The sequence below is a fragment of the Stenella coeruleoalba genome (assembly GCF_951394435.1).
Source record: "Stenella coeruleoalba genome assembly, chromosome: 15".
Taxonomy (NCBI): domain Eukaryota; kingdom Metazoa; phylum Chordata; class Mammalia; order Artiodactyla; family Delphinidae; genus Stenella; species Stenella coeruleoalba.
In genome coordinates this window covers 82,864,665-82,892,194 of record NC_137161.1, presented here as the reverse complement: position 1 = coordinate 82,892,194, position 27,530 = coordinate 82,864,665, and the positions used below count along the sequence as shown (strand labels likewise).

The 27,530-nt window shown below is 44.9% G+C and overlaps 1 protein-coding gene across 4 annotated transcripts in view; it reads right to left on the bottom strand.

Annotated features, from left to right (window-relative positions):
- Nucleotides 1-27,530, bottom strand: part of BAIAP2L1 (BAR/IMD domain containing adaptor protein 2 like 1) — an 88,868-nt gene that overhangs the window by 9,824 nt on the left and 51,514 nt on the right. For 2 of the 4 annotated variants that reach the window (XM_079943873.1, XM_079943874.1), the window contains exons 4-12: nt 19,407-19,468; nt 19,231-19,302; nt 17,837-17,974; nt 17,018-17,170; nt 14,158-14,325; nt 11,587-11,734; nt 9,649-9,856; nt 8,922-8,999; nt 7,076-7,256 (exon numbers count right to left, since the gene is read on the bottom strand). In XM_079943873.1, coding sequence (XP_079799999.1) covers nt 7,076-7,256; nt 8,922-8,999; nt 9,649-9,856; nt 11,587-11,734; nt 14,158-14,325; nt 17,018-17,170; nt 17,837-17,974; nt 19,231-19,302; nt 19,407-19,468 — 1,208 coding nt within the window. The remainder of the gene's footprint in view (nt 1-7,075; nt 7,257-8,921; nt 9,000-9,648; nt 9,857-11,586; nt 11,735-14,157; nt 14,326-17,017; nt 17,171-17,836; nt 17,975-19,230; nt 19,303-19,406; nt 19,469-27,530) is intronic. The other 2 variants (XM_079943875.1, XM_079943876.1) reach the window with 1 other exon arrangement.

Below are 27,530 nucleotides of genomic sequence, written 5' to 3'. Positions count from 1 at the left end.
CAAACAAAAATTCTCTGGATTATTTTTATGAAGTGTTATTTTTAGAAGTAGTATTTAAAATGAGATGTAATGATTAGATGTTTTAATTTTTACAAGGAGACCCTGACCAAACTTGGACTTTGCTGTTTAGCCAAAACCTGTAGCTTCGACTGCCCGCCGGATTTAAAAGGAAACCTAATTTCAGCATATGTTTAATGTACCCAGCAAATGGCAACATTTGAGGTGAAAAAATATTAAAACATACTTTTGTTTACTTAAAGCATGGGATGGATAAATATTAATTTAAGAGTTCATCCTTATTTCTGTCTCAAGAGTGGGATAATTTATCAGTTTGATTATTTGCAAAGTAGAATTTTAGATAAAAATTTTACCATAAAGCCATTCCTTAATAGTCAAATCATAAAATATATAAATACCTCCATGAAAGGCAACTTTTATCTGTTTTTTAATCAAAAGTGGGAAGGGGGTGGTTTCTCAAATTGTAGGTACTTTAACAAACCATAAGTAACTTTGTCTTTAATTAATACAATCATACTTATGGGACGCTGATTATTTTTAATTATTCAGAACCTCCAAAATAAATATTTATATTTTTCTAGTAGTTAAATGTGTAAGAATGTTTTTTCTTTCTAACGCTGGCATGTTAAAGATCTAATGTTATGTGCTCGTTATATAAATTATCCAAAAAAAAAAGGCTCCAAAATATGTAAACATGAGTAAACCAGACCTGCTCCCAGAGCTGAGACAGAACAGCACTCTCTCCCGTGTAGGTACCAGCAGTTAGTCACTAGCTCTATCAGTTCTTCCCCTTAAGTACTGACAGATCCTGTCGCCCCATCCCCAGCAGTGGACGGGACTCCTACCGTCCCCTCCCTGGATGAACGAATGCCACCCGGAAGGATGGGAAAGGACGCAGTACAGCCCAGGCGGCCCGGCTCGGGGAGCGTCACCCCTGGCCTGCCCATCCTGCCGCTTCTCCGCCGTTGCCCCAACCGCGCCCAGCCACGCAGACCCCACGACACCGTCTGAAGGCTTTGGGTTTCATCAGAGCTCTTCCTTCAGGACTCGGCTCAAATGCTTGCCTCCAAGAAGCCACTTCTGATGCTTCCCAGGAGCCTGAGCCAGGGCCTTCCCCGCCTCCTGTCACCCTGCACCTTTTCCACAGCCCCAATAAACAGCGCTCACTGGACTCAGTTCCGGGGTTGATTCCTATTTGTTACCCTAGAGCCTAGCCCAGGGCCTGGACCGTAATAAGCTCGTCAATAAATGTTCCATGGACGAGTTCCAGTGCGACCTGCAGATCCCCTCTACAAAGTGTACCTTCACGTGCCATGTGATTGGGTTTAAAAAAGTTTCGTTGGTCACAGTAGTCTGATACCATAGAAATGTTTGTTGCCAACGTTATAAACGTGACCTCACTGTAACTATCGACTCTATACCTGTTCCCTTTTACTGCAAGGTTTCACTTATTATTAAGAAAAGTGTTCGTCAACATTCATTATTCTGACATTTGCAAAATCAACGCCAACTAATCGCCATTGGAATCACAGAAGGAGGGCGTTTTCATTACATATTTAGAGCTTTTTTTTTTTTTTTTTTTTTGTGGTACGCGGGCCTCTCACTGTTGTGGCCTCTCCCGTTGCGGAGCACAGGCTCCGGACGCGCAGGCTCAGCGGCCATGGCTCACGGACCCAGCCGCTCCGCGGCATATGGGATCTTCCCGGACCGGGGCACGAACCCGTGTCCCCTGCATCGGCAGGCGGACTCTCAACCACTGTGCCACCAGGGAAGCCCTGTTTGTAGATTTTTTGACGATAGGCCCCCTATTTCTGTCTTGCAGGCTGGAAGGCCTTTTTCAGTCTTTCATTTTAGTGGCCTTTATTTTTTTATTTCATATAAGAATATTTAAAAGCTCTAGGGCTCCCCTGGTGGCGCAGTGGTTGAGAGTCCGCCTGCTGATGCAGGGGACACGGGTTCGTGCCCCGGTCCGGGAAGATTCCACATGCCACAGAGCGGCTGGGCCCATGGGCCACGGCCGCTGAGCCTGCGTGTACGCTGTGCTCCGCAACGGGAGAGGCCACAACAGTGACAGGCCTGCGTACCAAAAAAAAAAAAAAAAAATCTACAAACAATAAATGCTGGAGAGGATGTGGAGAAAAGGGAACCCTCTTGCACTGTTGGTGGGAATGTAAATTGATACAGCCACTATGGAGAACAGTATGGAGGTTCCTTAAAAAACAACAAATAGAACTACCACACAACCCACCAATCCCATTACTGGGCCTATACCCTGAGAAAACCATAATTCAAAAAGAGTCATGTACCACAATGTTCACTGCAGCACTGTTTACAATAGCCAGGACATGGAAGCAACCTAACTGTCCATCAACAGATGAATGGATAAAGAAGATGTGGTACATATATACAATGGAATATTACTGAGCCATAAAAAGAAACGAAATTGAGTTATTTGTAGTGAGGTGGATGGACCTAGAGTCTGTCATACAGAGTGAAGTAAGTCAGAAAGAGAAAGACAAATACCGTATGCTAACACATATATATGGAATCTAAAAAAAAAAAAGGTTCTGAAGAACCTAGTGGCAGGACAGGAATAAAGACTCAGACACAGAGAATGCACTTGAGGACACGGGGAGGGGGAAGGGTAAGCTGGGATGAAGTGAGAGAGTGGCATGGACATATATACACTACCAAATGTAAAACAGATAGCTAGTGGGAAGCAGCCGCATAGCACAGGGAGATCAGCTCGGTGCTTTGTGACCACCTAGAAGGGTGGGATAGGGAGGGCGGGAGGGAGATGCAAGAGGGAGGGGATATGGGGATATATGTGTACGTATAGCTGATTCATTTTGTATACAGCAGCAACTAACACAACATTGTAAAGCAATTATACTCCAATAAAGATGTTAAAAAAAAAGAAATAGGGGGCCTGACCGGAGTGTCAGGGCAATGCTGGCCTCACAGAATGAGTTAGGAATTCTCTCCTCTCCACTTTTAAGGAAAGTCTGAGTAGGATTGGTATTAGTTCTTTAGACGTTTGATAGAATTCACCAGTGAAGCCATTGGGTTTTGGGCTTTGTCGGGAGACCTTAAGTTACCGGTTCGGTGGGGAGGGGCTTCAGGTGTGGAGCTCTGCCTGGAGGCAGCCCTGGGACCTCGCAGACCAGGATCCCCAGGGTGTGAGCTGAGGACCCCTGCACCTGATCCGGGGGGCAGGGCAGCAGCTTCCACGAGGGCCTGCCACAGAGGAGGCGGCCCCAGGGCAGCCAGGCCACCCTGGGCCTGGGGAGAAAGCAGTGTGCTTGAAGCTCTGCTGCCCAGCAAGTGGGAAGGGATAAAAAGGTGGGCACTGTGTGCGGTGCTGCTGCCTAGCTGGTCTCCATGCTTTTCAAGACAGCCTCCCGATACTGACAGTCTATTATGATCCAGCCAACAGAGAGGTTTAAAAATAAAGTTAGAGCTCATTTAAACTGCCAAATGCTTAATAATGAATATCATTACTGACTATATTGATATCTAAAACCAGGATTTTTCAATCTATCCATCCAGTGTGGTAAGAAGTACACCAATGCTTTCTTCATTGAGCTTTATCCACGTGGTAAAAATACTGAAAATTAAAACATGTTATTTTCTAAAATCGGTGCTGTTGGCTAGAATGTGTTTTCATTTGTAATTCCAGTGCTAGCTATGATTTGGGGGCAAGATTCTTCTACCCTAAAAGGCACTGTACAGGCAGACCTCATTTTATTGCATTTCACTTGACTGTGCTTCACAGATGCTGCTCTTTTTTTTCCTTACAAATTGAAGGTCGTGGCAAGGCTATAGGCATCATTTTTCCAACGGCATTTGCTCACTTCATGTCTGCATCACATTTTGGTAATTCTTGCAATATTTCAAGCTTTTCATTATTATTATAGTCACAGTTATCTGTGATCAGTGGTCTTTGGTGTCACTACTACGACTCACTGAAGGCTCTGATGATGGTTAGCATTTTTTTATCAATAAAGTATTTTTAAATTGAGGCTTTTTGAGACATAATGCTATTACACACTCAACAGACTACAGTATAGTGTAAACATAACTTTTATGTGCACCGGGAGACGGAAAAGTTCCTGTGACTTGCGTTATCGAGATGGTCTGGAACCAAACCTGCAACATCTCTGAGGCCTGCCTGTACAACCTACATCCATGGAGCCGGGCGGTCATTATCAATGGCTGCTGACATCACGGAAGGAAACAAGCAGACGCCTATACCCACCACCACCACTGATGAAATGCTCTACGAAACAAAACAGGCAAACTAACAAAACAACAACAGACTCTGATCGAGGCGGGAAATACAGAACAAAGGGGAACTCAGTAAAGGACACCATGTGCATGCAACCAGCAAAAATCCAGACTGGGGACACCCTCCAGGACCAGTAACCTGGGTTTTCTACAGAGAGATTACAAGGAAAAAGAGACAGGGGAGACCTCTAGATATGGAAAGACTCATCACGAGACGGAACCACCAATTACAATGTAGGGAGCTAGTCTGGGTCCAGATTCGAACAACTGTACTGTCAAGAAATTTTTAATGAGACAATCAGAAATTTGAAGTGACCAGGTGATGATATTCAGGAATTATTGTCAATTTTAAAAGATATGATAATTGGCATTGTGGTCATGTGAGAGGAAAAAAGAGGATCTTTAATATATTTACAGATGAAATAATATGTTGTCGGTTGTTAGCTTCAAATTGATCTCGGAGTGGGTGGGGGAGAGATGAAACAAGATTTATAAATGAACTGTTGAAGCTAACCTGGGGGACCAGGTCATTAGATTATTCTGTCCATTTTTATGTTCGAATTTTTCCATAAGAAAAAGTTGCAAATCAAAGCCAGGAGAAGGCACTAGAGGGACAGGTCCCACCTGAACAACGGCCCTCACGTGCCTGGATTCTGAGCTTTGTGACGTGCAAATTGCAAAGTTTCTTTTTCCCCAGCAAAAGGAATTGTTAATGCTTTCAGAAATGCCTTAAGATCATTTCCAAAGAGTTTGAATACTGTTTTAAAATATACTGGGGCCTTTAATAAAATAGCATTTCACATGTGCCCTTCCCAAGCAGTTTGTCCAGTTTTGACATCTACTGCTAACAAAATGGAAAAGCTCCATTTTCTTCTGAAAATAATTTTTGGAGTTAGTTGGGGTGATTTGCAAACAATCACACAGTATGCTTATTTAAGAGGAGAAGCCAAAGGCATTTTTGAATGAGATTTCAGAACAGTGCATTTCCTGGACCAAAACATGTGCTTCGGCCTATGAGGGGGCCGGCACGGTCCCCGACACCTGCGCTCGCACTGTAGCAACGATGGGCCCATCGTTGGGAGCACTCCCATCTCCTGTAAGCGACCCCGCCCCCGCCCCGCTCAGAGCTGAACAGAGGCCCCCACTAGGGGTGACAACACACCCCATGGGAGGCATGGCTTCTGCATGCACCACAGGAAGGAGCACACGATAACGAAGGGTAACGGAAAACGAGCAGAAACATTGGCCCAGGCTTACTGCACCGACAGCTCGTATCCCACTTCTCTCCGGAGCACGCTCACTTTCTCACTCTGCAAAACACCTCTGGCACCAGTTCTCTTCTTTTGAACTTGTTCAGCACCTCCCTGCCCGCCCCGTCCGCTGGTGATCCGTCCTTCGGCACTGACAGACATCCCCCAACACAGCCCTCGAGTCTGTCCTCCCAGCTGCACCCTGGCCCCGGCCCTCGGCCTTCCCGTCGGCACAGTGGACCCGCATCCCTGCCCCGGCCAGCCGGCTCCTCCCCGTGTGCTCTTCTTCCTTCTCAGTCAGCCCCTTTCCTCCATCCTTTCCCCCTTTCTCTACTGTATAATCTACACTGAAAATAAAATTTAAAAAAAGATGAGAACCCCTCTGGAGGCTCCGCCACCCTGGAATCCTCACCTCCCTCCTCTGCTCCGAGGGTGCCGAGTCCACCACCCTCAGGACTTTTAAACTTTCTGCTCCTTCTATCTGGGAAGCTCCTCCCCTTGACCCCTGGGTCTCAGATGTCACCCCCCAGAGAAGTGCTCCGTTGCAGGCTCTGTCATGTGCTGCCCAGATCCCCTTCAGGACTGGGACTGATTCTGGCTGTGGGGAGATGGCCCTCGGCTGGCAGCGCTCCTCAGGAATCGCTCTGGCTAAGACCCCGGCCCCCAGATGCTGCCCCCGATCCAGGCAGCTCCAAGGGCCGTCCCAGCCCAGAGGTCTCGGCGGGGGCAGTGGAGGCTCCGGGCCAGCCTCTCCCTTCCATACGGGGCCCGGGCGGCTCTCATCAGCACCCGCACTCGCTCTCAGAGTCAGCTTCCCAGAACACCCAAACCCTGACCTCCATCCAAGAGGTCACCCGATCCCTCATCACCTCACCTTGCTACATTCCTCCATGTAGCTTCTAGCATTGATATTTGTGTTAACTTCTCATCGTCTGCTTCTTATCACTAGAACCTAAGTTCCAGCAGAGCCAGGGGCTGGTCTTGTTTATCTTTGCGTCTCCAGAGCCCACACCGGGGCCTGGCCCAGAAGACAGAGTTGTCAGAGGAACAGACGAAGTGACTCACAGCCTCTGTGCCTCTTACCCGCTTGTTTAGGATTACAGATAACGTACACACAGGGTTTACACAGCACCCTTTCTGAAGGTGTAATGATCAGATCACTATGTTCAACCTTAAGTCTTCCTTCAGAAAACAATATGAAAACTGAAGAAAATGCAGAAAAAGGTCACTACAGGTCTAAAGGACTGCAGCCATGAACAAAAGCAAGGAGAGCTTAAAACCTGATACAGTCTGGCAAATGATGGGCCTACTGTGTGTAAACTGTCATTTACAGATAAACTAAAAACAAAAGGGGGACTGAAGGTAAGGAAGCTGAAAGGCTGTGTGGCAGGGGAATCTGCAGGCCCTGGGAGGGAGTCTCCACCCCGCCTGGGGGTCAGCACCTTCCTGTGTGGAGGGAAAAGCACCCCGCGTCACCAGAGCCTGCTGTTCAGGATCGCGGTACACTGGGCCTTACTCACAGGAGACGTGGTTTCTGGTTTGGACACTGGTGCTTTAAAGGTAGAAGCGTTTTGGAAAACCGCTCCTTTCTTTTCTGCAGCCGCCCCCATGGACGAACATTCTAAGTAATCCGGTGGGGGGATGACGACGCTGCTTTTCTCAGATAAGTTCATCGTGCTCACGCTCCGTACTGATACTGAGCTAGCGAACAAGAACCAGAGGATACAAGTTAGATGAGACCTGGCCCCCGCACCCCAAACATCCCCAATCTCCTATGGCCAGAACTGCGGTGGATTAATAATCTAATACGGTGAGGGAGGAGGAGATTACCCCCCCAACACACACACACACTGTATATGACACTGCAGTGTTTCTGCTGACTTATAAATGTACACTCAAAAGAAATCCTTTAAAAGACATGACAAAAGAAAAGGAGAGGAAAACTGGCTCAATTAGGGGCTGGCTCTTAATTCAAGGAGTTCAATAAGAAAATACAGCAAATGCCTTAAGCAAAAGCATCGAGCACTGCGGACTAAAGAGTCTCAGCATTTTAACATCCTAAAGATATTTAGGGCTTCCCTGGTGGCGCAGTGGTTGGGAGTCCGCCTGCCGATGCGGGGGACACGGGTTCATGCCCCGGTCCGGGAAGATCCCACATGCCACAGAGCGGCTGGGCCCGTGAGCCATGGCCGCTGAGCCTGCGCGTCCGGAGCCTGTGCTCCGCAACGGGAGAGGCCACAGCAGTGAGAGACCCGTGTACCGCCAAAAAAAAAAAAAAACCAACATATATATATATATATATATATATATATATTTAGTTTCAGTCCTTGGCCACTGGCAGCTGAGCTATTCTGCAAGGGACAGAAACACACAGATGGCTCGGAGCAAGTATAATGGAAGGACTTGGGGGGGGCATCAGGTGCGGCATCCGCGGTCCGCTGGGGACAGCGGGATGGGTCAGGACGGTTGCTCTGACATGGGAAACACTGTGGCCAAGACGATGCCACGTTCAGTTTGGACATGTTTCTGAGGACCCACACCACATACAAACATTCACGTCTTTCTTGGCTGGGAGAGACCTGCCTGGGTTAGTCTAGTCTTGGGTCCACCACTTCCAGCTGCCTGAGCAAGTTATTACACCTTTCCGTGCCCCCATCTTCTCAATTTTCAAGCAGGGACCTATCTCACAAGGCTGTATGACGATTCAATGACCTGGTCAGTGTAAGGCACTTTGGACAGTTCCTAAGTGATGGTGATAATGATCATTATCTGGATGGGATACAGACGTGAGGGGGCGGTGTTGGCACAGAGGTGCTGAGTGAAGCCCGTTGATGTAATTCAAGCTTAGGGGGCAGACACGGTGGCCCAGGAAGCACCGAAAAGGAAAAAGGGACTGAGGGCAGATCCCGAGGACACCTATGTCTAAGCACAAGGCAGAGGAGAGATCTGAAAGGGTACTGAAGATGGATGGGTGGTGAGGTGGAGGGAAAATAAAGAGTGCAAGGTCAAGAGAACATTCCAGATAAAGTGTTCATCAGTGTTAAAGGCTGCCGAGTAAGACCAAGACAGAGCACAAGGGCCTTGGATTCAGCTGCGGTAGGAGGTGGGGAGAGTGCTTCTGAGGCTAAAGGGGGGTTCTGGGGCGCGTCTCTTTCCAGCAGATGGTCAGTGAAGCGCGTGGGCAACAGAAGTCAGGAAGGAAGTAATCACGGAGCAGCAATCCCCCGCAACCCCCCCCACTCCACACCATCTGCGGCTTCCCCGTGGGCTCTGCTACACATCCAGATTAATTCCGACACGCCTGAGAACACGAGGTCGAGGTGCGTTTTCTGCCCCTGGGCCATCTGAGCCACAGGCAGGTCCTACCTTGGTCCGGGCACGCTCACGGTCTCCTTCTCGTTTTCCTCCAGCAACTTTGTATATGATGACGGGAACCAACCCCTCCTGCAGGTGAAGAGTGGGGAGAAAAAGACCTTGCTGGGATGCTCCCAGCAGACAAACAAAGCATAAACACACCCAGGAACGCTCGGTCACAGCGCAGGGGCCGGAACAGCTCGGTCACGGCGCAGGGGCCGGAACGGCTCGGTCACGGCGCAGGGGCCAGCCGGGCCACTCTCATCGCAGTCTCTCATATACAGAATTACTCTTATTTGGATTCCCTTTTTGTCTTTGGTTTCCATATTGGTTTTACTTAATACCTGAATAATCTACACAGAAACTTGATTTAACCTACTTCCTGTAAAGCTTATGCACGTCCAGTTGAAATGATGACACTGGCATTTAAACCATTCACATGCTAAATCTTAACAAAGTATATCTTGAGAAATCTGAAGTCACGTGAAAAAAACATTTAAAACTACTTTCAGAAGCGACTCCTATATATTTACGCATCAAATTCATCTATATACGCACACACACACAGAGAACAGTGGGGAATGACTGGGAATAGAACAACTGCAGTTAACTGTAACTGTCACTAAACTATGAACCTAACTGTGGTGAAAATGCTCATCTGCCCACAAGGAAGACCTGCTACGAGGAGAGACAGCAGCCCTCTCGGCGTGGGACCACTGGACCCCCTCCCGAGACCTACACTTTGGTGTCCTCATGCTCTCCATACAGCCAGCCGTCCTTCTCCTCGGAGATGAGCAGCGTGATGACATCTCCCTGCGCGAAGCTAAGTAAGGTCTGGTTCGCGCCGGCCGTGTGCGGAAAGATGGTTTTCACTTTCTGCTTTTTTACCCTGTTCAGTCCAGTGGCAACAGAAACCGATCGCTGTAAACTGGGGTCATCTGAAGAACCTGTCAAAAATGAACCGAGCAGTGATGGCTTTTCAAGGAAGGATGATCAGGCAAGTTCAAAGGAGCCAAGCCCAGGAAACCACCCGCCCCCATCTCTCCAGCACACTCATTCCACTGAGACACCAATCGGATTATATTTCCACACCTCCACCCATGTCTGGATGGACAGGGACAGCAAGGGACAGCAGCAGAGCCATGGCCCGAGGCCTCTCAGAGGAGGATCCCTGTGGCTAAAGGCTCTTTTCCAGACCGAGAGGATAAAGTAGTGTAGCCAAGCTTCATCTGCACTGATTCAATCAGGACGGCTCTTAAAGAGGCAAAGTTCTCCACCACCAAGTGGCCCACTGCTTTCCTTGCCGCACTCCCCCAGAACAAATCACAAGGCCTGTGCCACAAAAAAGAGAAACTGGAAATGTAGATGTTCTTGCTGCCACGGCTGCTCACCTGCGCGCGTGGCAGGGATGTAGTGAGGGTGAGTCACGTGTATTGACCCCTCCCCCTAGGTGCCTGTGGCAGAAGCTGGAACCAGATGGAACCAGATGCGGGCGGCCTGGCTCCACAGCCTAACGCTGCACTCCGTCATGTCTCAGCTCAACGCAGGCTGATATCTACCGGCACTACCCGCCGCCACCCCAAAATTGGAATGGAAAGTTTTTTTTCCATATTTTTTTTCCACTCAAATTTTGCTAGCCCACTATTTACTATAAAATAATGCAAAATCTCTTTCTGCATCATTCTCGCAAATTCTTAATAAGTACAATGTAAACTTTGCTATCTCTTCAACATGCCGCATAGTCTAATTACCTCGGCTGTATTGAATTCAATGATTTTCATTTAGCTTTTACCAATAAGAACCAAAGAATCATTTGAATGATTGGGCGGCACACAGCACTGTATATTTTAACTTTATATTATATATAACTTATAGTTCTTCAAAGGCAAATGGCTACAGAGTATCATCTTTCCAGCTGACATTCTGAAAATTCCATCTCTTCCCCAAGAGCTGCACGCGCTAGACAGCCCGTGGGCTCTCGCGAGCAACACACTGTGTGACTGCCACGACTTCACACCCAAGGGGCCCGTGAGTCCCCCCCAAAAGAGACGGGTCTGGCGCCACGACAGTCTCGAGGTCCTGGGTGCCAAAGACTCGGTGTAGGCAGAATGGAGCCTAACCAAAGCCACCTGAAATGCCTGCAAACAATAACTGGTCCCAGTCTACTGAAATAGAGTCAACCGGGTTAAGAAATGTAAGCAGTTAGAACCTAAGCCCCCAGAAACTATGAAGTGCTCTGTTACAGACGATGAAAACACTGATTATAATTTAAACGAGGCTTACTGGTAAGACTGATAACCATTAATTTTGTCATGTGAACTTCTACAGTTTGTTTCATTGAAAAAAAGAGAAATTTTAGTCCAATTGCCACCAATACGTAACACAGCGTGAGGCTCTGTAAGTTATATCCCATTTCTTTTAAAATATAACACCTTTCAATAGGAATGTTCACTGTATGTAAACATCAATCTGTATATAGAATTGGCATGTGTCAAAGCAACGTGCCTTATGGTTTCAGAATAAACCTAGACCCCATCACAAGGTGTGAGTTCCTCCAAGCCAGTGTGGAGGGGGCGCTACCATACATGTGTATTTACCTCTATCTCAAGGCACACTTATCCTAAATATTTAAAAACTTTTAAAGGTGCTTTAAAAGAAATCCAACTAAGTATCTTACCTGTTGAATTATTTTTTCTTTCTGAATTCTGTGCGACTGTGGCTGGGTTATTAAACATATCAATCAAAGGGCTGGTTAACGCTCTGGCTGAAGGAGCCGAGGGGATCTTTGGTGAATATTTAGAAAGGGTGTCATAATCTCGCCCAACCTGTGAAAAATTCGTTATTAGTTTAACATTAGTGTGACACAGCAATGGCATTAGACAGATCCCCGAACTGTTTTGCATCACATGCTTTAAATTCCATTTTTCCCCCCAATTTTTTGTAGGGCAATGCCCCTTTTTGAATTATTTCAAGAACACCATGTCCTTTTTTCCATGTTTGCCTTTTTTTTTTTAAGCAGTTACTCCCCATTTCCCCACCCCTTGAGAAGCACTCATCTCCTTCCTGTCTATATGGATTTTGAGGCTCCCTTTTAAGTGCTGCTTGGCTAAAGTCATCTACATTTAAAATTATTTTTCCACAGAATTTTGAGTGCATTACTCCATTACTTTCTAACATCTTGTTTTCCAGTATCAGTGGGATTCTCTTTTCTTTGTGAGTAATCTATTTTTGCCCTCCCTGAAAGTTTTCAGAATCCTCTCTTTATTGCTAGCATTCTGCCATCTGTTGAGGTTCTGGTCTTTTCCATTCAGCCAGGATCACCCTGCCTGCTGTGTTAAAGGCCAGGCTACCGTGGTCATCTCTGCTGGACTTCGGTTAGAGCAGGGTGGGGGTAGAAGTGGTGGGAAACAACAGTGTGTACCCACGGGCTAGCCGTGGCCTAAGAGAGGGAGAGGGTCGATGTCCGGTGTCCGCGCTGCTGGAAGGATGGAGTCGCCATTTACTGGATGGGAAAGACTGAGGAGAAGCAGGGTTAGAGTGAGAGAGCCTCAGGTATGTGGTTTTGGACACGCTGAGCGGGAAGATCCCCACTAGACATGCGGGCGGTGAGGCCCCAGGCGGCAGCTGGACGTACCTCCCACGTTTCAACCCAGCTAACATTGATAACCTCTTTGATTTTTTTTTTTTTTTAAATCCTGTTTTTGCACTGTATTTTGGAAGAGTTCTTTGGCTTAATTTCCCAAGCTGATTCATTCTGCTAAGGAGCCCAGCTCTTGTTTTGGGGTGTTTTTGGAGGGGACGAGGGGGAAATGAAAAACTTTAATTTTAGAAAAATTTGGAACAGGTACAAAAGTAGAGAAAACAGCACAATAAATCTCCATGTACCCAACACCTAGCTTCGACAATTACCAATCCACGGACATTCTCGTTTCCTGTATGCCCCATCCATCTTCCTCCACAACTGGATTATTTTGAAGCGGATCTCAGACATACCATTTTAACTAGAAATAATAATCCTTTTAAATTTCCAAGACAGCTGACTCTTCTCTGTGGTTGTAATAGTCTTTCATCTCTTTTCTCCTCTGCCCTGTTGGCTCTGTTGCCCCCTTTACTCGCCATTCCAGTTTTTACTTTGGTGCGTCTTTTTATGACACTGGTTTCCCCCACCTGTTCAGTGACCGCTGGTTGTCTGTCCATCTTTGTACTGGGTGGCAGTCCCCATTCTTTTTACTGTACACGACAGTCTGTGTTTTCCCTGTGCTCCTGATCGCATGCGACGTGGGGAAGAGGCAAGACACACCCCCAGGAGTGGGCCCCACCCTTCGGTCCACACATGCTGTTTCAGTTCACAGACGAAAGCCCGGGCTGCCTGTGATTTAGCACAGGTGGGACAAGCGGAGGGACCAAGCAGCCTGGACAGTCTGAACCAGCTCCCCAGCCGATAACACTCAGGACACCCCAGCTTCTTCCCCGCTTCTTGGATCCACTGGCTCTGAACTGACGGCTCCATACTCTGCAGGAACCTTGCCCTGCACATCTTCCCTGGGGCTGACATGTCCTTCTATTTTCATTCTCCACACGCTGACCTTGCCTTTCTCGCTCTGGAGACTCCTTCAGTGTTTCTGGTCCATTGACAGCACCTGCTCTTTATTTTCCCATGCGGTTATGGATCTATTAGGCAGGTTGATGGCTGGTCATTAATATCTTTGCTGTCATTTCAGAGGGCTTTATATGGACAGGGAGGGTGGACTGACACATGTGTTCAAACTACCTGCTGGATTTGAATCTCCTCACGTGTTTGTGAAAAAATAATAGAGCCCATATTCAAAGAACAGTGAACTACGATGCTTGAATTCATTACCTGGAATACTGGGGTGATTATTTTTTTCCTCAGGTGCCTTATGTAGTGATGAATGGCACCAGAGTTTTGCTAATCTGTGTTCTAAGACACTTTACGCTTCCTTCAATGGGAATAAACTTATAAAGTTGGAATCATTACAATTAAAAACAGAATCAGTAAAAAAATCTCCAAAACAAAGATTACAGTGCTAACACAGTGTGAAACATTTTCACATCTAGTTTCAAATCTGAAGGTAAGGGGATAAAAGGAAAGGCAGGCCCTAGAAGTAGTACAGGAGAACCTGTGATTTCCACTAACAAAGAAGGCCTTGGTCTGTCGTGCAAATATGGCTGAAATCTTATTTAGCAAACACACAACCAAAATCTTGAGGAGACAACCATCTCTTACCATGCTTCTTCTCTCGATCATGGGTGAAGGCAGAGGCGTTCCAGACATTGGGGTGGAGATTGGGGTCTTAATTTCTTCGATCATATTCATGATTTTCTCTGGTACTTTGGTGGCATCACCACATGTTTCTTGCCACTTAGGCAGTTTGGAATTGATCAATTCTGCAGACTATAAATTCAAAAGAAACAAAACCAAAGAGAAACGTGTACTGTTGGAAGGACTGACACAAATTACAACTACTACTAATGTATTCCTGGCTTACCACTGGAAGTGTGGGAGCTATGAGTTCAATTCAGTGAGGAGCTTAAGCACCTATGGGGATCTGCTGTGTCTTATTTGCTGAGGATGTAGGCTCCTGTTCTAAAGGAATTTACATCTCCCTCAGGGTGAATAGAGAGTTCAAGACTAATACAAGGATTGTACATGATTCAGAAGAAGTTCAAAAACGAAAAGGGAAGGCGGATCAATCCGTCTTAATCCCCATGTTTCCCCGCGGTCCCAGAACTGCCAATCCCCGCTGTCTTCCTCCCACAAGAAGCACCTTTGACCGGACCGAGCGACAGGACCAAGAGTGGACTCTGTTTGTGTGTGTACGTTCGTGTGCACTAAACACTGTCCTAAGTACTTCATCCTTGTTAATTCACTGCATCTGCCCCACAATCCTAAAGTAGGTACCATTCTCATCCCCATTTCACAGATGAGGAAACTGAGAACTTTGAGAGGCTAAGTAACTGGTTAACACAGCCTTCCGTGGTAGATCCAGGACCCTGAGGGTTTCAACTACTGGGACCTCAGGGAAACCGGACTGGCGTGTTAGAGGAGTGAATCAGACCTGCCCTGAGAAGTTCCTCTACGGGGACAGAGTGACTAGAAGCAGAGCGTGGTGGGTCTCCAGAGTTGGGGGCAGTGTTGAGGGGAAGCCCCGCCCACAGGCCGGCTGGGGCTCTGGGGCAGGCAGACCATGGGCTTTGCAGAAAAGCTGGATTGCAGAACAGAGACATGCAGAAGGACAGCGACGAGACCCCTTAGCCCCAGAGGCAGAGGCATCTGTCCTGGTTCCCACAGCCTGGCTCTTCCTTCAACTGGACTCCCAGACTCCCCGGAGCCTTTCCGAGAACCCCTTTTTCCAGGGCGGCAATCTAGTTGGAAAAGGGAAGCAGGGGATCTTTTTTGAAACTATTTTCATAACAACCACACTGTTTTTCATCTAGGCTCTGTGTCCATCAGAAGTGGGCTGGGGGAGTTGGTGTAAATCCTAAGCCCCGCCCCTCACACCACCCTGTCCCCTGCCTGTGACGCAGACACACCGCGGACCAACTACTAAGCCTGCTTCATCCAGGACTGGGATCAGGGAAGGCACAAAAACGGTTTCAGAGACTTGAAGAGACTTCTGCTAGGGAAAGGAGGAGATCTGGCTTGCGTCACACTAAAAAACGTACTAGGGACTCAAGGTTAAGTGTAAGAAAGACGGTCAACAACTAGAGCTCTCTGGAAATAGGCCATGTTGCCTCACGACACAGCAAGGACCCCATTGCTGGGGGGGTGGTGTCACCACAGAGAGCTTCAAGGTTGCTTCTGTGCCCCTCCGGCCCACGACCCTGCCCCAATAGGACAGTGTCACCATGGAAACATTAGTACGTATGCACTGGTGACAAAAGCGATCATCTAATGCAGCATATTTTTCTTTCCTGTAACAACCTGAGACCTTAGGTATTTAGATTTGGTAGCTGAATATTCCTTGAAGTTGCAAAAACTTTATGGAATATGTAACCTGTGATATATGCATACATACAAGTCCAAGTTTTCTTTCCCCCGAAAAGAGGAAGTTGCACTATATTCAAGCTCTTACAAAGCTTCTCATATCACGGAGTGCTCTCTAAATTACTTTATTATGAATAACAATGAATATTTGACTTCAGTCAATGCTAGTTCTGGATGCTTACATAAGCCCAATAGAATTCATAATTTAAAAAACAAAAAAAAGAGAGGAAAGGAAATTTAACACACAGTTTGTAATGATTCCTGGAAATATAACCTCACAACTGCATGCGCTGAAGGAGAGGGATAAATCCAGTCACGCAGCTGATGCGACCTTGAACAGACACACAACCTGAGGAGGAGTGATAAAGGAGCCCCGACCAGCTGTCCTGAGGCTGTGAATGGGGTCTGTGGCCTGGGATAGAATTTCCAGCAACACCATCTACATGGACCTCCAAGGTGAGCATCTCAGGCCACCCAGGTGGGCTGGACCTGGGGCCTGCTGGGACTCACCCCGTGGGTCTGGGGAAGACACTGATGTTGAAGATGCATCAGAAAGAGTCTGAGAAAAGCTGACTCATGGGTGAGAAAAGGAAAAAAGTGCCATTTCTCAGTTATTCAATAAGTATGAATGTGTTACTAAATTAAACATTATAAACAAGCATTTGACCATTTCATCTACATTTCTAAAAGTTTACACATTCAAGTTGGTCAAAAATTATTTCCTTGGGGAACTTCCCTGGTGGTCCAGTGATTAGGAATCCACCTTCCAATGCAGGGGACGTGGGTTCAATCTCTGGTCAGGGAACTAAAATCCCACATACCATGGGACAACTAAACCCATGCGTTCTAGAGCCCGCGCACTGCGATGAAAGATCCCGCATGCCACAGCTAAGATATCCCGTGTGCCGCAACTAAGACTCAATGCAGCCAGATAAATAAATAAATAACTATTATAAAAAATTTATTTCCTTGGAATCTTCTCCCTGGCAAAATAAGCCTTTCTCTTTCTATTTGGGCACGTATGGAAGGTGAAGCATTTCAAGGGCATTTAAATATGAATAAAATTAGTCCTCACAACGCAATTTGCCACCACACCCACCTGTAAGTGATACTGATGAATGTGATTTGCGAAGCTGCAGTGTTTGTCAACTAGGAAGCAGAAGCGCCTTTTCTCTTCAAGTAGAGCTTCTTTGCAACCATCTGCAATAAATTTCTGGATTTCATTCTGGCGAGAAGTGATGGTTTCTACATACTAGGAAAATAAACAGTAATTATACAAGTATGACATGAGGAATCAAATAGCTACACAGCCTGACACTTATCTTCTCCCATCTTTATGCTTGGTTTATTTTGATAATGGAGTAAGTGCTAAATGCAGATAAACATTAGACAAAACGACGTACTTGTAACCTGATCTGAGCAGATGGCAAATTCTCATTAAGATCCCTGACTCATGCTTGGAGAGAAGTTGCCAAAGGCCTTACATTCCACTGGGTAATTTGCACAAAATATTACTTTGTAATCCAGGGATATGATTATGTTTTACTGGAAAATCGTGGGACCAAAAAGTTCAGAACCAGAAAGTTCAAGTTCAAATCCCAGTTCCAAGTGCCAACCATGTGACTTAACCTAACCCTCACTTTTCCCATCTGTAAAATGGAGATAGTAATGCTTATACTGGGGAGTCCCTGACCCTCCCTGAGTTGGGAGAAAATGCCAATGCTCTTGACTAATTATTAACTTAACTCCGGGCAACTCTGCGGCCTTCAGCTCCTACCAAGTCGAAATGCTTATTTTTAACTTTCAACAGCAGAACAGTGACGGATGAAGTATAGACTGACTGAGGTGAGCACGCTTCCCCGTTAACTGTACAAATCATCAACCCCAAAATAAAGTAAAATAGTGCTGAAAAGTTCACCTCCATCTCCTTGTGTTCATATTTGAGTGCATTTCGTCCTCCTTGACTTTTCCTTCTGATCTTCTTCAATTCAGCTTGAGATTTCTCCAAAGAATCTAATTTATTCCTGTGTTCTGCTTGGTATCTTTTGAGAGTCGCCTGTAAGTTAAACGTTGCACTTATTTTTACTGCAGCACCAGGCAGTGTCAGGCGGTTACTCTTGCTGCGTTTCCACTGGGCGTGGTGGCAAAAGGCCCACGCTTCGCGCTGCCCTGCCTGGCTGCAGGTATCCCCACTTCACACCACCCCACTCCGCTCCTTCGACTTCAATGTCCTGTCCTAAAGTTCCCCGTTTATATGATGAGCCCCTGACCAGAAGGGCAGCTTCTCGGAGGAAAACAATGTCGTTTCTTTCTTTTATTCCTTTTTTCTCCAAGGTCTTTGGACACTGGGTGGCCTGTAAGTGCTTTGGTGAATAAATGAACAATATCAACTCACACACTCCTGACTGTTTTATGACTTAACGATTTCAAGAAACAGAATGAACAAGAGCCATCACTTCCGGTGATTCTGAGGGCTGTGAAACAGTGTTCTGGAGCCTCACAGACCTGGGTTAGAATTCTGGCTTCATCCCTCATTTCCTGTGTGATCTCAGCAATTACTTAATTTTTCTGAAATCCATGCTTACCCTCTAATCTGTACAGTGGGGATATAGTTAAGAGTACCTATGTTACAGAGTTTCTGTGGGGATAAAAATCAGACAATGCACGTAAAGGGCTTGGTATTACATCCTCCGGGCCACAGAGCACGTGCACGCAGGGCAGCAGGATGACTTCAGGGTGACCCCCACCGCTTACTGCCATGCGGGGCTTGTGAAGAAGGGGCGCTTCGGGCGGCCAAGGAAGCAGCTACTGTGCAGCAGAAAGGCGAGGCGGAAGGAGCAAACTGCTGGAATCGACACTGCCGTAGGGCAACAGGGGAGAGACACCACGATGGGACCGGGGCCCCAGGGAGCTCCAGACGGCGTCCTGCCACACGGCTCACGTCCACAAGTGTCGGTTTGTGAAAGCAACAGCTGCACTAACACAGATGCAGGTGTCATCCACATATGCATGTTCTTTGAAAACAATGTTTTCCAGAAGTGTATGATTCCCTGCAGGATTTCCTGCTATGCTTTTTAGTAAAGATCCCAAGTGTTAGCACTTGGCCCACTCAGCCCAAAGGGACCTCGTCGGTGTTATGCGGCTGTGTACACACTCGACGGCCAGCTCCATCATACCTGCTGCTGCCGAGTCAGCAGTGGGGGAAGTTGTCCTCGAGCTCAGCCATCAGGCAAGTGCAGCCTTCGCGAGAGCTGGGCCCCCGGCCCCGGGCCACCTCCACCTACGGGAGGTGGAGCAGAACTAGGTACTCACGTTCATATATTTTACATCAAGCTCTGTCTTCTTCTCCAGCTCATGGATAATCTCCTTATGGAATTTTCTGAACTGTTAACACAAGGAAATGAAAAATTCAGACCAGGTTTGAGACTTGAAGTGAAATAAAATTTAAAAATAAGTATATTTGGTAAATATAAAAACAGTTCACATACATTTTCATCAAGCCTCTCGTTGAGTTTCTTGTGGATACTCGAAATCTCTATGAGAACGTGGCCTGTGGACAAAACCAGGTACGTAAGGGCAAAAAGCCACTGCGTGGTTTTTGTAAAGATATGAAGGGAAGTAAAGTGGTGGATGAAGCCCAGTCCCTGGCTGCTCCCAGAGCAGGTGCGCACCAGCCCCGTGGCACTGGGAACACCGGCTGCGTCCTGACAGCGGGGGTGGGTCAGATGGACACAGCCGACAGCAAACTTACTCCACAACATCGTTCATCAAAAGCTCGCCAACTTTGTCTTTAAACTCACGTTGTTCTCTGGCCATTTACTCATTCCCTAAGCTGAATCCTATTTATCTGGTTTAATTGTTAAACTCTCTTACAAGAGATTATTTTGGTCATTATAGTACTAACTATAGGAACAAATGACTTATTTTCATCTAATCCTGGGTAATCTGATTATCTGTCAGGCATAAAAGACAGAGGTTATTTTCTCTTCCTCACATTAGTTCTCGTATCATTCTGGAAAATCTCAACACCACGGGAAACTGCAGCAGGGACAGTGTTCTGCCTCGCGTCTCCTGGGGCTACACCGTTCTCTGAAATGACTGCACAGAAGAGAATGTTCTGGGACAAAGGAGTGTTGCTCCAAAAAAGCAGCGAGATGACCACTTGATTTGCAAAGCACATGTCCTGCGGCTCGCGTCAGGGCGCTGCCTCCCGCTTCTAAAGGTGAACAAGAGCCCCCCGCCAACTTCTCTACAGGAACCAAATGGGTCTGATACCCAAAAACTGGGAGCGAAAGAGTTATTTGGAACCACCACCAAATCATCCCAAACCACAAAACATGCCGAGCGGACCATCCTACGGTTCGGTGGGCAGATAAAAAGGAGTTCTTTGGGCAAACTGAAAGGCTGTGGATGAGGGAGAATGAAAAGGACGAGTATGGTAGACACGGGGGAAGAGGAAAAGATTACTGATTATAGACTCCGGCTTCAGCGAGCACCTCTATGCAAATGACTTTAGTAGGCCCAGTTCTGGAAACACCTGAAGACATCTGACTCTAAGGGGGCAGCCCAGGCTCTCCCCCATCTTCTAACTCAGAAATTCTGCCCGTCCTGAACATGTCCACCTGGATGTCCCACTAGTCGCCCCGTATTCAGCAGGCCTACGAGTGAATCCCACCCCGCCCTCATTGTCTCTAATACCAGCTCTTGGCTGCCAGCCAGCCAGTCATGAGGGGTCAACACCCCGCCTACGCCCAATGACAGACTCATTCCCTCGTGCCATCACTTGGGCACCTCCGGCATGGAACCATGCCTCTTACTCATCCTGCTTCCTTGGGCAATAAATGTGCCAGCCCTCCCCTACCCAGGAGAGAAGGCACGTGGGGATGACGTGAAGTCAATGTTCACTCGATGACCTGTTCTAGGAGAGGTGGGCAGGGGTCTCCCCAGGCCCTCTGCCCCACATGTTTACACCTGCCAGTTGGACCTCTTAGGAGGCGCCCTCCTCCTTCAAGCTCTTATTTCTCATGACTCCCAGCTTGTTCTCTTCTGGATCTCCTCCCTCACAGGTGCCAGGGATCTTTCCAAATCTACATGTAAAATGTCACTCCCTCCCATGGGGTCCCAGATAAAACAACTCCTCGGCCTGAAGCCCACCATGAGCAGTGTTGCTTAAAATAACCATCGTGGGTGGTGGGGACAGAGAATCCCCTGGAAGGATATAACCATGTTAATAGGTTATAGGTACATGTAAGTCCCTAAGCACCATGTGATTCTAGGAACATCTGCTGGATAAGCATGAGAGCGAGGGCAGACACGTCCCCAGCACTGATGGTCCACGTGCCAGGGTATCAAGGTACCCACTCTACACCCTCAGTGACACTGACTCCATTTATCCCATAATTCAGTTCTCCTAAAGCTCAACATGAAACAAACCAGAGTTCTTCACAAAGGAAGCCTTTATATGACCAAGAATATAATTACATTAATATGTCATTTCATATATTGAAATAATCTGAGTTACCTTCACATCTATTTTAAACCCATAACTCCGAGTTGGAGATGAAAAATAAACAACAACAACAAAAACCACTTCAATTAATTGAAAATCAAGCACTCTATCCTGGGCAAATCAGATCTACTTAAAAAAGAAAAAGGTCTAAAAATAATTTTGCTTAAATCATTCAGAGTGATTCAGGCTAGTAGCAAAGTGTTCACATTTTTTTTTTCATGTTGTCATGAACTTAATTTTTACAACCTTATATAACATGGACCTCTGAGAAGCGTGTCAAAAGTACGTGCTTGTGCAGTGCCCTCGGGAACGTCAGCGCTGCTAAAGCCGGCGCTCTGGCCTGAGGGCCCCGGCCACCCGAGCCCCCTCCTCACTCTCCCCCTCCCATCCACAGTCTCTCCCCGCCCCGCAGGCGCCCAGTGAAAAGGCCCAGTGAAACAGCCCATTCACTCTGCGGGCAGAGACGGAACACCTGACCTTCCCCCCTGTTATTCCTGTCCCTCACAGTTCGTGGAATTTAAATGCCAACCTCATAGCAGCAGCCACTGAGTCCTCAGTCATAGAAAGGATTAAAAAACATCTTTACTGTGATTTTGCAAGCTGCCAAAAGAGTATCTTGAAACAGAAAATGAAAACAGCCTTTATGTTCAATCTACAGAAGTTTATTCTTAACATAGCAAGTGTTACTTTATGTCTGAAATGTGGTATCGCACGTTTTACTCTTAGCCCTGTAACCTACTTTTTCATAAATTACATTTGGGAAGAAAAAAAATTTTTGAAACGAGAGGGTGCAGTCGAGAAAGCACGGCCCAGATTCTAATGGAGCAGAACTAAGTAAACGTCTAAACAGGAATCAGAGTGTTGATCCCAGAAATTACAGCACCGTATGTACTGGATCAACCATTTCCTTTTTTCCCTTTTAGGTTCTGAGTCAATATTTTGGGAAGAAACTCATAGTAAGTACAGTAATGTAATTCGGTCTGAATAAATTATATTCTTAAATAACAATATTAAGGGAATTTAAAAATATACAAATTTTTCAAAATCATGAACTTGATACAACTAAAAGTCAATGTCTACCATCAATTTTTCTCTAAAATTCATACAAATAATAGCTCCTCATGGTATCACTCTAATTTTAGGAACTATGAACAAATATGTCCAACATTTTGGACAATACTGTATGAAGATACACATCTAGCCAATAGGCAGTATGGACTTTAAAAGTTATACAAAAATTAAAAAATATTACTAGTATGAACACAAAGAAAGTTTTCATCTGAAATATAGGTTAGTCATTGGACTATTAATATATTTTCAACTAGATAATTCTTCATCAATTCACAGTATAAATTTAGAGGAACCAGATGGACACTACTAACAGACGTGAGTAGCACAGAACGTGTAGGCATAAATATTCTTTTTCATTTATGTTTGATTGTGGATAATCAGAACATTTATTATTTCCAGATAGCACAGAGCAGTGACAGGCGCACACTACTTCCTCCATGTGACTTTGAGTGGAACCAGACAATAAAACGACAAGATGGAAGCCAATCCACTACTGGCCTAAAGTTACCCTGTATGGATGAAAAGAAAACTGATAGAAAAAATGGCACTGGAAAAAGGATATACTTTTTCTGAGAGTTTTTCAAATACCCAGTGTGATGCAGAGAAAATATAATGAAAGTAAAAGCAAATTACACATAGATGGGATACGTTAAAAAACACAAGTATGTACTCAGGGTCACCAGCACCGTTAGCAGAGTCGGAGTAGTACCCACCAACATGTGACCCAGCTTGGAAGGCTTTGCCGGCATCTAAGAATAGCTCCCAATGGCTGTTCCCAAGTCCCTGGATGCAGGTGGAGGTGCTCTTCTCTCATCAGTATTGAAATTGTGCAAATAAACAATGTGCACATAGGCACAATGCCAAGTCAGTGATAGGGTGAGCATTTCATCCAACGTTCCTCCAAAGTCTAGCTTTTGACTTACCCAATCATAGTTCTACAGTTCTAATTAACACCTTGCATGGAGACTATAATTATTCTACCATTGATCATGATTTATCCCATCTGATGAAAACAAGTGAGACAAACTGAAGTTATACAACAGAATTATATAGTGTTCCAAAGTTCTTTCATTGTCAGAAATGAAAGCAAAGTGCCAAGTAACAACTGACTTTGATAAGAAAAGATGCATGGTGAAATCTCCAGGGTAGCCACTAAAAGAATAAAGTTCATATAACTATCAAGCTAACAGAGAGGAGAAAAAATAGTCAAAAAGAGGACTAGAGAAGAAATTAACATAGGACAGAGAGTAGAAAGCAAAAGTAATTACACTGGAGGTAAATGGAGTATATAGTTTAATTAAAAGACAAAGATTGTTAGGATTAAAAAAACAACACCCGGGGCTTCCCTGGTGGCGCAGTGGTTTAGAGTCCACCTGCCGATGCAGGGGACACAGGTTCGTGCCCCAGTCTGGGAAGATCCCACATGCCGTGGAGCGGCTGGGCCTGTGAGCCATGGCCGCTGAGCCTGCGCGTCCGGAGCCTGTGCTCCGCAACAGGAGAGGCCACGACAGTGAGAGGCCCGCGTACCGCAAAAAAAAAAAAAACCAACACCCCACTATATTCTGCTTACAAGAAACACACTTAAATACAGAAAGGTGGAGAGTAAAAGGATGGAATCAGATACATGGCAAACACTAACCAAAAGAAAGCTGATGCCGGTACATTAAGACCAAACAAAGAAGACAAAATAGTCAAAGAAGGCAAGAAGCATTATTAGAGATAAAGCAGTCATTTCATAATGGCAAAAGGTTCAATTCATCTGGAAGATAGAAAAATTTTGTATTTGTGTGCATCTCAATGTAGTCTCAATGTTTCTAAACCAAAATTGAATTATAAAAAAGAAACAGATAAATCAATAGCCATCATAGGAGATTGTAATATATCTCTCTTAGTAAACTGATAGAACAAGCAGACAAAAAAATCAGTACAGATATAGATGACTGAATAATGCAATAAAGAAACTTGATCTAGTGAACATATTAATACTATATAATACATATAAAGAATACATTATCTAAAGCAGAAACTAACACACCATTGTAAAGCAATTATACTCCAATAAAGATTAAAAAAAAAAAAAGAATACATTACCTATATATACCCTACATGTAAAGCTTATCCAATAACTTCATTTTAAAGCAAACACAAAATACTAAAAAGGGGGCTTTCCTGGTGGCGCAGTGGTTGAGAGTCCGCCTGCCGATGCAGGGGACACGGGTTCGTGCCCCGGTCCGGGAAGATCCCACATGCCGCAGAGCGGCTGGGCCCGTGAGCCATGGCCGCTGAGCCTGCGCGTCTGGAGCCTGTGCTCCGCAACGGGAGAGGCCACAACAGTGAAAGGCCCGTGTACCAAAAAAAAAAAAAAAAAAATACTAAAAAGGAACCACAAGAAAGCCTCCTGGTATTTCAGAAAAACTGAAATTATACTTAGAATGTTCTTTAAATGCACCACAATTAAGCTAGAAATCATTAACAAAAAGGTAACTAAAAAATGTCCATATATTGGAAATGAAACAGACTTCTAAATAACCTGTAAGTCAAAGAAGAGAGCACAATGGAAGTTAAAGTGATTTTGAAATGAAATGATAAAAGAAAATACAGCATATAATACACGTAAGATGCAACTAAAGCTGTGGTTACAGGTAATTTTATAGCCTCAAAATGCATATATTAGAAAAAAATGAGTGAAAAATCAATGCTCTAACCACCCATTTCAAGAATTTAATGAAATAATACCCAATAATAAAAAGAAATGAACTAGACATAAAAATATGGATGAATTTCAAACACATTATGCTCAATGAAAGCTACATACTGTATGATTCCATTTATAAAACATTCCAGAAAAGGCAAAACTGACAGTTATCTGATAAACAAATCTGCTTACCGTATTACCCAGCAATTCTACTCCTAGATATTTTTCCCAAATGAGTGCATTTGTTCACCAAGACATGTACAAGAACGTTCACAGCAGTTTTATTCATCATATCTCCAAGTTAAAAACAACCCAAATATCAATCAACATAAGAATGGATAAATCGTGGAATACTCACTCACACAATGGAGGAGCAGGGAGACCTCAAACTGTATGTAAATTCCCCTCAAATCCTTGACTAACACTTAAATTGCACATGCTCAGGGTGAGACTAGGAAATGCAGCAAAAGCAACAGTTGGAAGGTTGGAAAGCTTAGCGGATGTTCTCAGGATACACAGTGTTGGGAATATAGAGTTTGAAATTCAAGGTCTGGTAAACACCACAGGCTTCCCACTGAAACTGAGAAGGGCTATACCTTAGGAATGAGGACTGAGTCACAGGACTACGGGCAAAACCAAAATAGATTCACCAGAAAAAAGTCCAAAATTAAGCCTCCACAAAGTCAGGTGATTCATCAGTAATTTAACTGTCTGCTAGGATAAAACTCCACACTCTTAAGAGGAGGGTAACACAATCCAAAGTCTCTACAATATTTTACCACAATATACAGAATAGGGGAAAAAAAAAAAATCAGTAGACAGGGTGAATGGTAAAACTACAAACAAACTCTGAACTCTTTTTCCCAAGAGTTAGTATGGTCATTTTTTGGTATTTAAAATATATTTCATAACTCTAATAATAGTTAAGTTTATTTATAACTTATAACAAATATATTAACATATAAATTTATAATATAAAATTATAAATTTATAAAATTTCTAATAATTCCAAAGCTATTTTAGATGTATTATAGGATTGAGAAAGTGTGTAAATATGTTGATGTTACCGGGAGCCAGGGTTCTCAAACATTTCCAAAATACGTAAGTGTAAGTGCATTTGCTCATTTATTTGTGTATGAATATATGTGTGTATACATATATACACATGTCTATTTTTGTGTATGTACACAATATAAGCTATACACATGTATATATTTCCTAGCTCTGTTGGCTGAAAGGACCCCAATGACATCTCAATAGCAATGAGCACACCTAGTACCCAAATCTTGGTTTCTAAAATCATTCCCCACTAAGGGGAAGCAACACTCCTCAGAAAAATGGCTGTGGATTCTGCAGCTGAGGCGTAAAAGGACAAGATGAGCCCAGAACACACTGTTACGCAAAAGAGTAAGGAAGTGCACAGGAATAAATGAATGAATGAATGAGTAAAAGAGTCAGCTCAAAAGAGCGCCTACAGGCCAAACATGGGACAGTTTGAGCACCAAAATAAGGACAGTAATATATTATAAATCATTGAAAAATTCATAGAATCCATGAGACCATAGCAATAATAAATAGATAAATTTAAAAAGAAAGAAATGAGGGAGAAGGGAGGGCTCCTGCTAAAAGTGGAATGCCAAGTGCCAACTGGTCAGTATGAAGGGAATGTTAGAGCTGGAAAATCATCACAGTAGAGTTTGCAACCATCACAGTAAAGACTGGTTCGGGCAAAAATCATTAATAGGTGTTAAATTTAGGATACAAATGTTGATGAGGAATAAGATATTTACATAGTCTGAAAGTAGCAACAGAAAAAAAAGCAACTGTACATTGGAGAAATCAGACAACACCTTCACTGGACAGTCAAAAATAATGCCACAAATGAGAGGCAGGTAACACTGTGTGTCCAAATTGATACTCTGAGCACAAATTGCCTTAGATAGCATTAATATAACCTGAATCTAATCATGAAGACCTGGCATTTGAGAGTTATTATCTTGCGTTCCTGACTATTCATCCCCTTTTAGGGTTTCTGATACAGGGCTATCTCATGCTAGTTCTTTATTGCCAACATTAAATTTATTTGCTTATTGTTGGAGAAGAATAAAATGACTTCATCCTTCTCTGATGGTACATCCAGTACTAGCTGATAAAGGTAAGGAAGAGATGAAGAGGTCTGTTGACAGGAGAAATAACATCAATGTTCTACTTATTTAATAGTAAGACCTCTGAAAACCTCGATTTTAGAAAATAGTAGAAATGGCCAAAGATCTGGAAGTGACAAGTCCTCTGAGCCAAACAAAAGCTGTAACCACAAACCTAAACACCACCCCTGCC